Source organism: Copadichromis virginalis, linkage group LG20 (genome assembly GCF_057382275.1).
Source record: "Copadichromis virginalis isolate Kocher_CV1m ecotype Utaka linkage group LG20, C_Virginalis_male_GT1.1, whole genome shotgun sequence".
NCBI lineage: Eukaryota > Metazoa > Chordata > Actinopteri > Cichliformes > Cichlidae > Copadichromis > Copadichromis virginalis.
Window position 1 is genome coordinate 19,834,178 of NC_140637.1, and position 12,926 is coordinate 19,847,103.

A 12,926-nucleotide genomic window follows, 5' to 3' on the forward strand; every position below is an offset into this window, starting at 1 on the left:
CCCCCACACCACCCAGTTGACCTCAAGGAGTGGTTCTCTGTGTTTAGGCTTATTATTCATGGCCTGTGCTGGGGAACAGAAGACCTCTAGTGGCTTTCTACAACAGCCAGTGTCATCAGTGCATATAGAGTTGTTTTTTAGGTTCGCATTAAGTGCTACAGACTTGCTAACATGGTTACCTGTGCACCTAGGAGCGATCTTAAAATCGGGTACATTTCAGGTATATAAAAAAAAAAGATTAACCACCCTCCCCGTTTCCATGTTGTTTATTTTAAATTCTGACTGATCTGAATGTTGCCATAGAGTGAGCAACATTTTTCCAGTCTTCTGTTGTGTTGGTTTGGTGAACAAGACGGCAATTGCGTCCTCAGTTTCCTATTTTTGGCTGAGAGGATCAACACATGGTGTGGTCTTCTGCAAGGTTTTTGTGTGTTGTGCGATCAGAGATGCTTGTCACTTAAATCACCTTTCTTTATCACGATTGTGGTACTTGCAGCACTGGACATGTGTGTTTTTAAGCGTGTGCACATGTTTCATCAGTACGTCCAGAGCCTTGTTTAGACTTGATCATTTTTGTCCACAAATCTTTTTAAATGCAGCCTTGCCATTGGTACTATTTGTAAGGCTTTTCATTCAAGCATAGTGTTATTTGTAATGCCGCATTTCTTTGTGATGACTGTGAAGTAGGCCATTGTGTCCTCGATCAAGAAAGTAAGAGTGAGTGATATTAAAGGTTATCTTTAAGACAAAATAGACAATGTGCTGCCAAGCTATCAGTCTTGGAATTTGATTAGTGTACCCAAATAATCATTTGCTCCTGCTAAACAAAACCTTGAAAAGTGCAGTGTGATGTACTTTGACCAAAGTAGAGAGATATAGCGGGGAGTCAGTCAGGGTGGGTGTGGATTTCTTTATAATCACTGGTCAGTACATATGGCTGTCCAAGAAGGATCCTTCAGCTCTTCAGCTGCTCTTGCTCCTGTTAAAGAGCTTTTGTGAAGTTTTCATTTAAATGAGATGAAATGTCCAAGGTCAGAGTGCACCAACAGATTTGTGATATCAGGTTGCATAAAGAAAACTGACTTAATACAGCCAACAAAGTTTCACCTTTAATAAGCTTAACACAGAAACACAGACTTAAAATAAACTTCAGACATATTTATTAAGTAAAAGACTTAGAAGTTAGTGTATGGCATTAACAAGTACAGAACTCAAGTCAATAATTTAAGCAATAATTGGCAACTTCACATGAACATTTAGTTTTGCTTCACTGATATTCTTTGGGGAATTTCTAAAAGGATATATACAAAAAAAAAAAAAAAAAAAAACAGAGAGAGAGACTTAAATAATGGCTGTACATTAGACAAATACAACTTAAGGGTGACATGATGTTCCAGGCAGGACTGAGGAGTGAAAAAAATGACTGCAGTAGTGTTACAAAGACAAGTTTTAGACAACACGTGACGGCTCGGGACATCCCCAACAGTCCGCTGCTCCGATATGTGCAGCCATCACCTTTGCTGTTCCTTCTGTCTAAATGCTACAAATAAAAAGGTCAGGCGCCTTCTCTGAGAGATCCCTCCCTCCTCCTCTCCGAGAAACAGGAACTGCCCCTGCTCACACTGTTGCTAGGCAACACGTTAAATTCCAGTGATCCGCGCATTGCCGGGCTTCTCGGCGCAGACCTACAAATCATCAAGTCCTCCATTAGCCGAGCTGTCAACAGCAGCTAATGCCAGAAGACTCCGGTGAATACAAGAACAACATCATCAGCTACAAAAACACCCGTGACAGCCACAACAAAGCATCCACCGGGGGGGAAAAGGCCGGATTAGGATGAAAATGTATATATATATATATATATATATATATATATCCAAATATATCTAATGCATAAAAAAAGAAATGAGGAAGAAAAAAGTCAGGAGCAGCCTGTTCCTCTCTCAAGGAAACTTAGTTAAGAATTGAGCTTGGAGAAACTTCTCCATATTACAAATCAGTCTGTTAACAGCTTTTGGGACAAACTACTGCTTAACTTCCCCATCAAAATGGCATTTGACAACCTCCCTTGTCCCTTAATGATGACTTTTAGCACCTCAGTATATATCAATAAAGCCAGGGTTTGACAACCTTTAGAGCAGTTTCTGGGTTCTTCCGAGCATAGCTGCATAGGCAGAGATCACCCTCACTAACTTCTGATGCACACCCGGTCATTTTATTCTATAAGCAGGCAGATTTAAAGAGTTAAAGAGCGGATACTGTACCAGAAAGTTCATGAAGCTGGAAAATGTTTTATGGTTGAAGCACCAGACAAGCAATCTTCAAGTGTCTCTTAATACTTGAAGATTGGTAGCTAATCAATGCAAGGCTTGATTAGCTACTACTAGCATGGATGTAAAAAAAAGAGAAGACTCATTTGCTGTCATAAGAAAAGGAAAAGGTTTAGGCTTCTTCTTTTGGGAGTTATCCTAATGTTCCACACACTTATACAATTTTGGGCCCATTGAGAATGAACATTAGCCACCTTTCCAGCTTAGAAATTATAATGGAGGTTTCATTATTGAAATTGTAGGCCTGTGTCAAGATTTTTGTAAAGAAGGAGAAAAGTATGACCCAATTTTGGTCTTCCTTTTTTAACAGTCCATTGTCCATCAGGCAATTTTCTGTTGGTAAAATTGCTAATCAGTTTCATACCCCTTAAAATCAGCCCCTGGAGTTCATGAACCCTGATAAGCACGTTTATGGCTCCTAAGCCTCCCAGGACTACTTGTCATTAAACGTCTAGCAGGAGAGGGATTTGAAAAGAAAGATTTCTTTTGGTACACTAAAATACATCTATCGAGTTTGTGTTGTGTAAAAGGACATCTTTGTGTAATCGATGAAGGCCCAGCAAGAACAACTTCATTTTTATGCTGGAACATGTATAAAAACCGATATCCATTAAGCAGGGTAAGATGATTCATCAGTGCCATAATAAAGGCCTGTGGTTAGTAACACTGAACAAAAGACTGCCGTGGTGGGTGATGATGGGTAATGGCAGAGAATCCACAAAGACATGCACGTGTTTGTTTATTTGTTTTTAAGCACAGCACGTCCAACCCGTGACTGTTTTGCAGATCATGTGAGTGCTGAGTCACATTGTGCTCCTTCAGACGAGCTCTCGGTTTGTCCTCCCGCTGCCTTTGCAAATGAGCGCTCTGCTCGCCAAACCCCTCCTCTCTCTCCCCACCTTTTCTCCACTTTCAGCTTTAATTTCCAACCGATATACCAAGAGGGGTCAGCTGGGAGAGGAATTTCTCCAAGGCCTGCCATTTTCAATCCCCCGCACCGTATTTCTGTTGATACCAATTCCTGTCAGATGTCAGATTTTACATTTAATCTCGTCACTCAGCCCATACGGTGACCTCAGACAGACATTCAAACAAAGATGGATGGGAAAGGGCACTGCCTTCAGAATTTTAAATGCAGTCAGATGTAATAGTTACAAACCCTTCCTTTGGTAAAGAGGCAGTAGTGACCTTATTCAAGACGATTCACAGCACCTTAAAGCGCCTGTTATGCTCTGCTAGCACATGGTTTAATTGAACATCAAACATAATTCTCTCTCTCTGCAGATATTGTGATGCTGGTGGCAAGTCATGATCAAAACTTCAGCACTGGAGTTGAATATAGAAAGTGATTTTTCTGGAAGCGGTTGACAGGAGTTTGCAGGAGGAAGCTGCAAAGGAGAGAGAGAGAGGCTTTGTAAAAATCCACATAATTGCTCTCTTTCCCTTGCACACCAGGCACCCCCGCTGAGCCAGCAACAGTCTCGTTCGTTTGTCCTTTTGCCACATTTATCTTAGTAGTATTCACATGATGGAGCAGCTCTTGGACTTGTCCTTGCTGAAGGTGGAGGAGAGGAGTTCCGTCTTGCTGGGCAGGTGTAGGAGTCTCTTGGAGAGGCGCCGGACTGGGCTGGGCTTATTGGTGGGTTGGAGTTTGTTCATGCAGGCCAGAGCCGCGGTACGGAAAACACTGTGGATGCTCTTCTCTGATGTGAAAGCTGAGCACTCCAAGTAAGCCTCGGCTCCAAGCTGCTTGGCTAATGATGAACCCTATAAAATTGAAGGAAGAGATGAGTCTGGGTCGGAGGAAATCAAAGACAAAGGAGGGGCTTGTAGACAGGATGGAGACAGAAGCTTAAGCAGATACTAAGGAGCAAAAAGTTGATGAGGAACAAACCTGTTCGTGGGAGATTGGAGCCTGTTTCTGATTGGACAGCTCCATGCGGGTGCACACGTCTGTGCGCAGGTCCGTCTTGCAGCCTACTAGCAGGATCCGAGTGCTGGGGCAGAAGTCCTGGATTTCTGCTTTCCACTGCAAATAAAGGAAACAGGTTTAACTGGGCAAGAATAGACATGAGGGATGGCAGACAACTGATCAATGAGGGCAAACTGCAGGGATACATACCTTCTTGAGTGCACCGTCTACTGTGTCCGGTCGGCTGATGTCAAAGCATAAGAGGACTGCATCTGAGTCGCTGTAGCAGAGAGGCCTGACATTGTCGTAGTACGGAGAACCTAACGAGACAGAGAATTGACAAAATGAGACCATAATTTTCTAAATATGCAATTTAGGAAGCTAGAGATTTAGGATTCCGAGCTTCTCCATTCATTTAGTTTGGTTTTTGCGTCTCGTGATCCATTCTGCTGTCTCTTTAGACCAGTCACTCCCGCCTGCACTGCTTTTCCTGCCTGCTGCATCACCTGGGACATGTTCACTCTGACAAATGTGTGCACCCCACTGTCTTAAAAAGGCATCGCACACAATGGATCAGCTGCCACAGGTGCAAAGAATGGGTAGCATGCATAAGATGGTGTTCTAATACACCACAGTTTTCATTTTTAATAAATGTTTTGCTTGTTTTAGGGGCTTTGCTCACCTTTACTAATTTTTCCACACAGTGTATACACCCATTCCTCTGCTAGTTATATGTCAGACTGGCAGTTTATGTCACATCTATGCAACATTGTGGTTCTGATTCTGATTTCTTTTTAGTCATTCAAAGCCTGAACAACGAATTAATGGCAAGAAAATGCAATTTTAAAAAATGAGTGTTTATTGAACCTTCTGACAATAGTTTAGATTAATTAAATATTAATTTGAGCATATGAGTTTTAATTTGTATCATATTTGCTACATCTCACAATTTTTATTTATTGTTGAATTTACTGTTGATTTAATGTTGAAGTTTTTTTTTTGATGATGATGTAAAAGTCTCAAAAACACACAAAATCTCATGTAGCAAATATGACACATTAGTCGTTACGGGGTTAAATTTGCCTGTACTTTGACTTTATCACTGCCTGGACTGTGTGCTTTGTCTGCCTGCCTGGACTTTCCATCCTTGAACCTATTTTTGTAAGTAAAGCTTTTACTTTTTTATTTCTATAACCTGCTTCTTGTGTCGTGCTCTTCGGTCCTAAGAACTCAACCCTCCACAGTCGGCCACTCGGCACGAAACAACATCTCTGAAAACTGAAAGCTTTTTTTCAATTTTGTTAGCCAGCAAAAACAAAAATATGACTGCTCTTTCTACGGTGTGCCAGCTGACAGTATTATAATGTTCCATCACAGTCATCCTACTCACATTAACACAGTACAAACACAAACAGACACATACACCCCTGCCAAGCTCATGAGAGTTTCACAAAGCCTGGAGCCTTCCCACTGATGGGAAATTTTCCAGAAAAGTCCACTAACTCAGTGAGTCAGACAGTGCAACTATCTTTCAATGATTCAATAGAAAACTTTTCATACCAGAGTTTTGAATGATAAAATAGAAACCCTGGTTAAATGTTCAGGTAGACTCTTTACATATTTGTTCTCTAATAAAGACATACACACTGGTGGCTGTGGAGCTCATTTGAGTACAGTAAAGTCACTCTTATGTTCAAGAAAGCAGTTTGAGATGATCTAAGCTTTGTGACATGAGTGCACTGTGGTCATAAAGGGATGGACATGGTCAGCAATAATACTTGGGTAAGCTGTGGCTTTTCAATAATGCTCACTTGGTACTAATGACCCCAAAGTATGCAAAGAAAATATTATCCACTAAACCGTAACAACAAACACTAAACAGCAGATGATAGGCAGGATTAATCCATGCTTTCATGATGCCAAATTATGACCCTGCCATCTGTGAGCTGCAGCAGATGCTAAGTTTGAACTTCAGCAGTTTGTCTTGACCATCTTGACGTCTTGCTGTCGTGTGATTGGCTGATTAGATATTTGCAACAAGCAGCTGAACATGTGTACCTAAAATAATGGCCTGTTAGTAAAATTAGTATATCTCTATATCACAATCAGAACCAGAATACTTTATTATTCCCTAATGAAAAAAAACATAAATTCTAATTTTAAATTCTAATTCTAAACATAAATTCTCGTGCAAGAGTTGGAAGGTTGTGGTTGGAAGGTATGTAACATTCTTGGAAAACACTTTTCTTTATCTTTGTAGTGAAGAATTCAAATAATCTCCATTCTGGATGAAAAGAGATGAAAGCAGCTAGCATGGTTCAACAATCTACAATGTCAGTGGGCTCTACTGTCAGACTGCTTTTCAGTCAAGCGCAGTAACTGTTGTTATCGCCACTCACTGAACTGCAACTGATAATCAAAGCTGCAAAAATGTATATGCGTCTTCTTCATTTTTCTGCAATGTTTGTTGTTCAAAACATTATTCAACAGCATCAAACACATTACTCTTGTCACGTCTGCATTGGCAGACGAGTGGAGGTTGAAAGTAGGACCCAAGCGTCAGATGCAGGTGAACTTTATTAAACCGGTAAGTGAAACAAACAAAAACAGAAGCTAAGGCTACGTCCGCACGTACACGGGTATTTTTGAAAATGGAGATTTTCTGTTTTCGTTTTAAAAAATAATCCCGTCCACACGTAAACGCAGAAATGAAGGAAAACGCTGCTAGGAACATGCCAAAGCAACAGGTGGCGATATATTCCTAACCGTGTAGAAATGTTGGCCAATCAGAAGTCTAGAAGCCTCGGTGGGAAATAGTAAACAAAGATGGGGCATAGAAGCAGATCCTAGTCGTATGTACTACAGCGGTGGTTAAAAAGGCCCAGCAGCGTCTCCACTTTCTGAGAGTGCTCAGGAGGAACAACCTGGAGGAGAGGCTGCTGGTGACATTTTACAGAGCCACCATAGAGAGCATCCTAACGTACGGCATAACAACATGGTATGCAGGGTGCTCAGCTGCAGACAGGAAAGTACTGCAGAGGGTCATCAACACAGCCCAGAAGATCACTGGCTGCTCTCTGCCCAGCCTGGAGGTCACTGCAAACTCTCGGTACCTCAGCAGAGCTGGCAATATCATCAAGGACCACTCTCACCCCAGCAACCAACTGTTTGAACTATTACCGTCAGGCCGACGGTACAGGTCACATAAAACCAGGACAAACAGATTCAGGGATAGCTTCTTTCCCAGAGCTATCACCGTAGTAAATAAGCACAAAAACAATTGAACCTATTCCATACCGTCACTGTCATTATATTATGCTGCTATTCATACTGTCATTATATTAATGCTGCTATCCTGTATATATTGTACATACTATTGTTTGAGTACTTACGATTGGTTTTTTTGTACTTTTTATATTTTACATTTATATTTATTATTGAAACTTGCACCAAGGGAGTGGCACTCCAATTTCGTTGTACTCTGTACAATGACAATAAAGGCTATTCTATTCTATTCTATTCTATTCTATGTGTGGAGGAACAGTAACTGTGTGTGTATATGTAAGCATTTAAACACTGCAGAGAGTACAATTAACAGTAACAGTATTGTAGAAATTCATTTCACCGAAACAATAACGTGGCGCACAGTGTGACGTCAAAAAAGGCGCACACCTTTGACGCTGCGTTTTCTTGTCCACACGTAAATGCAAAAACGGAGTTTTCAAAAATATCCACCCTGGCCGGAGTTTTTAAAAAACGCCGTTTACGTGTGGACGAAAGGTGCAAACGCATAGAAAAATCTGCGTTTTCAAAAATACCCGGGTACGTGTAGATGTAGCCTAAAAAACCTATACTGGGAGAAACTAACAAAACGCCGCCATGAAACGCAGAAATAACAGAATGAAGCAGAAAAAGAACACAGACGAACCAGCAACGCACCCAAGAAAACACAGGGCTTAAATACACACAGGGCAATCAGGGACCGTGAGACAGAAGGGAGACACGGCTGGGATTAATTGGACATAACATGACAAGGGGAAGCGAAACTTGAAACACTGACAAGAGAAACTGACCTTCAAAATAAAACAGGAAACACACCGACAACACTCTAAACACGCAAACTTAACACAGATTGGGGTGACAGAACATAGAAACTTGAAACGTGGAAAAGGAGAGCACAGAGGACACAAAACACTAGAGATGATCACAAACAACCCAAAATAAACAAAACCACAGAATATTAATAAACTTAAGCAGAAACACAGAGTCCACAGACTACAGACCATAACAACTCTCACACAGTGGTATTTGTATAGACAAATAAGATATAATATACAGATTTATGTTATGCTTTTAGGTGGATTGTTGCTGTCTTTTTTTAGCTAACTGCCTCCCAGCTACATCTAGTGTTTTTGCTAACCCAACCTAAACTACTGCTAGCTGAAGCCTTATATTCAACCTGCTACATAAGGAACTGTTATCCATCTTAATGTAACACTTTTAGTTGTCCAAATGCTTCTTTTAAATTTTTAAACAATTACTCCAAAACTTTACGCTGTATTTCACGATCCACAGTTTCAAATACTCAGCTCGATGGAAACCAGCAAAAACAATACGAATTTACATACACCTGCTGCAAAATAACATCAACTTTTATAGCACTGCTGTATAGTACCCACAATTTAATTATGATTATTTGCTTCACTATAGTCTTTTGTGGAGCAATCACTGTACTGAGAGGCTGTGTTGTCCACTTAAATCTCACTTAAAGGAGAGTAGTACCTTTAATACCTTTAGTATTAAAGGTTGATCTTCTGATTTCTTAGCCCTTGCAGATACCTTGACATCATTGCACATTTTTAAAATGTATTTGAAGGCTTTTTCCTCTATCAAACTTAAAGCCCTAACATATAAAAACCTCCTCCTGAGCATTGTATAACACCTTGTTTGTCCTAGTGAATTATGACATTAAGGAAGCATATTTAGCTTACAATTCCAAAAAAAGCAACTTTTTTTTATATCATTCTCAGGAAGTGCTAAAAACAGACTGACAGGATGTCCGCTTTCTATTGTCTTCCCTCTGCTACCTAATCACTCCGCACACACTAACACTAAAATGTAATTTCCTTCTCCTGTCCTCCGAGGTTAACTTCAAGCCTTCTGTGCTGATATAAGAGGTCATAATTATAGCAAAGATAGATTTTTCTATTAGTCCCCCAGCTGGACAAACAAACAATCATGTTATCTTGATGAGCTTTACAGTCAATAACTAAACGTTTTACAACAATATTACTGCCAAGAAGCAACCCTGTTCAAACGAACTCTTGGTTGGTTCAGCCCGTCTAAATTTTTGGACTTAAAGCTGCAAAGTAAGTCAACTTACACAATCTCTATCTTTCAGAGGGAATCAAAGCGGCCGTCACATAACTATCCAGGGTGATGTAAGGCTTGAGAAAGAGGAGGCAGACATATCTAAAGAGGACACAACTTCTAGCACCTACCACCTCCCACACATTAGCAGCCCCCTGCCTGGACACACAAACAAGACAAGCCAAACACACACACACGCACACAAAACCCTTTTAGCTGAGCAAACAGGAGCTGTTGCAACTGTCCGCTCTACTCTCACACAAAAAAGCAAATGGTGGGAGCTGCACTCATCTTTGTACACCAAGAGGACTATAAGACTGCCTTAATATAAATCAGAAATAAAACAGCCTTTCATATGCAAAGAAACTTAAGATGCACATAGAAATAGGGTAAAAATCTCTTTTTTTTCCTCCTTAGGCAGTGTCAGTAAATCTGAAATGATAATAATTAGTTTATAAGACATATCAAATTCTGTGGACACCGAATACCTTAAGACATCTCGAGGAACCAATTTGTGCTTCAGGAAGTTATAGCACTCACTCTTCATTTCTCTACCGAACAGTTAGCTTGGTTAAATGTGAAAATATTGAAATCCATTATCAGAAAACGTCTTCTACATGTTTGAATAAAGACAACAGGAAAGCGGAATTAATAAGCAAAACAAAGAGAGATGGGAAGCTCGTGTTTATGTTTGTGCTCTAAATGTAAATCGGTCTTATGCAACGTTTCCTCTGGAAAGGGTGACTGTCCAGAAAGTTTTCACTTCGTGGGAGACAAACACACAAACCTACATTAGTTCAGTGCTGCTTTCAGTTACATAAGACCTCTTTTTTCAAAGCAGCACACACCATAAGGCAGTGAGGAGGTCATGCTTCTCTTTACTCTCAGTATCCCTCACTGGTGCCTTCTGTTCACAGCGACTGTACGCCGCACACACACGGTTACACGCATAGTAAAGAAGGGACGCGCACAAACACGCGCTCATCCACACTCGTGTGGACTTCCACCCCCTGCGTGGACGAGGCATCCCCCTCGCCCCCCTGTTAAACAACCCCACTGAAGGCCAACTGGCACCGCTCAACTTCCTCTGAACACAAAACCTCAGCCAGTGCTGTTATGAAATAAATCTGTAGTGCACCGGATGGCTTTGCTTATTGATCCTATTTACATAATTTCTATGTACATTCAAAGGTCAGCTGAAGTTAGCACATTAACCCAGAGGCACAAAGCACACGAAACATTTGGAACTAAAAAACAAAAAACAAAAGAAGAAACAACCGATTGTTTTCATGATACGTTATCTGCTGATTTCTTTTCTTTTCACAGAGGTTATGGCAACATCTGCTAAGACCTTGATTTGTTCAACCTACAAGCCCAGAAATCTTAACTTAAAAAAAAAAAAATCACATTAAAAAAACTAGAAGCAGCAAATTCTGGTGTGTGCTTTATATTTAAGACCTAAATAATCAAATCTACTTTTGCTTTACTCTTTTGTGACATTGATAGCTTGACTTTGTCCACGTTGAGGCCAGAGGCCAGCAAATTCAGGCTTGAATGATCAGCTGAGTGTGCTGGAATTGAATCAGCTGCTAAACTGATTATTTACTTAAGGCCGTTTTCGAACACGAATGGTAAACACCACATTTTTTATTAGTCTAATATCTTTGTAAACTGCATATATGAAGGTTTTGGTCTGGTATTGAAACACACCAGGCTTGCTGGTATTGTTCTCAGTTTTTATGACAGATAATAAATGATTTAATGTTGAAATCACAAAAAAAGGATGTAAGGATCAAAAAGCAACAACCAGCAGATTTATTTTATGTGTCTACCAGCCATCAGGATTATTTATTCGTAATAACAGTTTCATAGTTTTTCAAACCGGGTCTCTTTTTAATCTAGATTTGGCTCATTAGGATTTCAGATTCAAAACTGGATGTTTGGCTCCAGATGTTCTTAAAGTAATCCAGGCAGGCTTGCGGCTCAGACCTGCCGATCACTGATCTCTCAGCAGATCTCACACCACTGAAAAGCTGCTTAACTGCATCAAAACAGGATTGACAGAATGTGAAGACTGAGTAAACAGCAACAAAACTGTAAGCCAAACAATACACGGGACGTGGTTCGATTCACCAACTCCTGGCTGGCTGAGTTTCCCAATAATGACCCTTTATCCCAGCAGTGAACCAAATTACCTTACTTTACTGCCCAACCTAAGCAGCAAAAGTTAAAATAACACTGAATTGAGGGTAGACAGAAGAGGAGCTCACCTGATGTGTCCCAAAGGCTGAGCTCCACACGCTGGTCTTCAAGCTCCAGACAGGCTGTGTAGTTCTCAAACACAGTAGGGACATAAGTCTGGAAACAATTAAAGAAAGAGATTTAAAAAAGACAAACACACACAGAAACAAGTAGATTTAATTAATCAGTCAGTGAGAAAAGAAATTACAACATATTCTCACATATTATTCTAGATTAAATTTTGCTTCTTTTTTTTTTTTACATTTAAACAAAATCAACACATCAGTTCATGACTTGATGCTTAAATGTAAGCAGCATTATATATATGTATATGTGTGTGTGAGCTAAAAAAAATCTCATTATTATAGCTTACACACTATTTATAATTATACCAATTATACCCCCCAAAAAATATGCAGAACAGAATCTACAACATCGTATAAATGAATGATAATGAGACATTTTTTAGGGATTTTTCCTCAGTATTGATCCTAAAACGACTGCAGACACATGAGACGTGTGCAGAAATCTCATACCTCTGGATAGCAGTCCTTCACCAAGACTTGTAACATCGCTGTTTTACCGCATTGGACGTCCCCAACCAGCACCAGCTTACACCTCCCTACAAACGGCTGTGTGAGTCTTCGCTCCTTCATGTTGGAATAAAACAGGGAGACCTTCAAAGGAAGCCCGAGTGCAAATGCGGGAAAGTTTGGTAAATCCTCTCGGACGCCGGGCACCGTACACGGTGTCCTCCTGCAGTGAGTGAGTGAGGCTGAGCAGCAGTCAGTGAAGGAGTCACTGCGGAACTTTATATTGTCGCGCCAACCAATGAGCGCTGCGCAGTGCGCGAGCCGCAGGAGGAGGGCCGTGCACGAGAGCTCATCTTCTAATAGGGTTGGAGGAGCAGCTTGTTCACCACGAGTATCCTTTTATTTAATAGTACAAACGAATGTTCTTCTGCTTTTATTTTGGACACTTTGTTTACTGTTTATGTGGGACAACAGAGGACACAGTAGACCAGGGATGTTAAACATAAGTCCGGAGAGCCAGAATGGGCCACCAATCAGGGT

At 40.6% G+C, this 12,926-nt stretch overlaps 1 protein-coding gene across 1 annotated transcript; it reads right to left on the reverse strand.

The window, feature by feature from the left end:
- Nucleotides 1-1,087: 1,087 nt before the first annotated feature.
- LOC146684680 (rho-related GTP-binding protein Rho6-like) lies at nucleotides 1,088-12,664 on the reverse strand. Its single transcript, XM_085443898.1, has 5 exons — nucleotides 12,390-12,664; nucleotides 11,883-11,970; nucleotides 4,453-4,562; nucleotides 4,225-4,359; nucleotides 1,088-4,097 (listed from the first exon to the last, which is right to left on the reverse strand). The coding sequence occupies exons 1-5, from the start codon at nucleotides 12,507-12,509 to the stop codon at nucleotides 3,852-3,854; spliced, it is 699 nt and encodes a 232-aa protein (XP_085300024.1). The 5' UTR covers nucleotides 12,510-12,664; the 3' UTR covers nucleotides 1,088-3,851.
- Nucleotides 12,665-12,926: the final 262 nt, after the last annotated feature.

Coding starts and splice junctions, on each gene's coding strand:
- LOC146684680 (XM_085443898.1), bottom strand. CDS start 12,509: ATGAAGGAGCGAAGACTCACACAGCCGTTTGTAGGGAGGTGTAAGCTG. Junction 4,563..11,882: donor CAGCCTTTGGGACACATCAG/GTGAGCTCCTCT, acceptor CTGTCTCGTTAG/GTTCTCCGTACTACGACAAT. Junction 4,098..4,224: donor CTCCAATCTCCCACGAACAG/GTTTGTTCCTCA, acceptor TCAATTTTATAG/GGTTCATCATTAGCCAAGCA.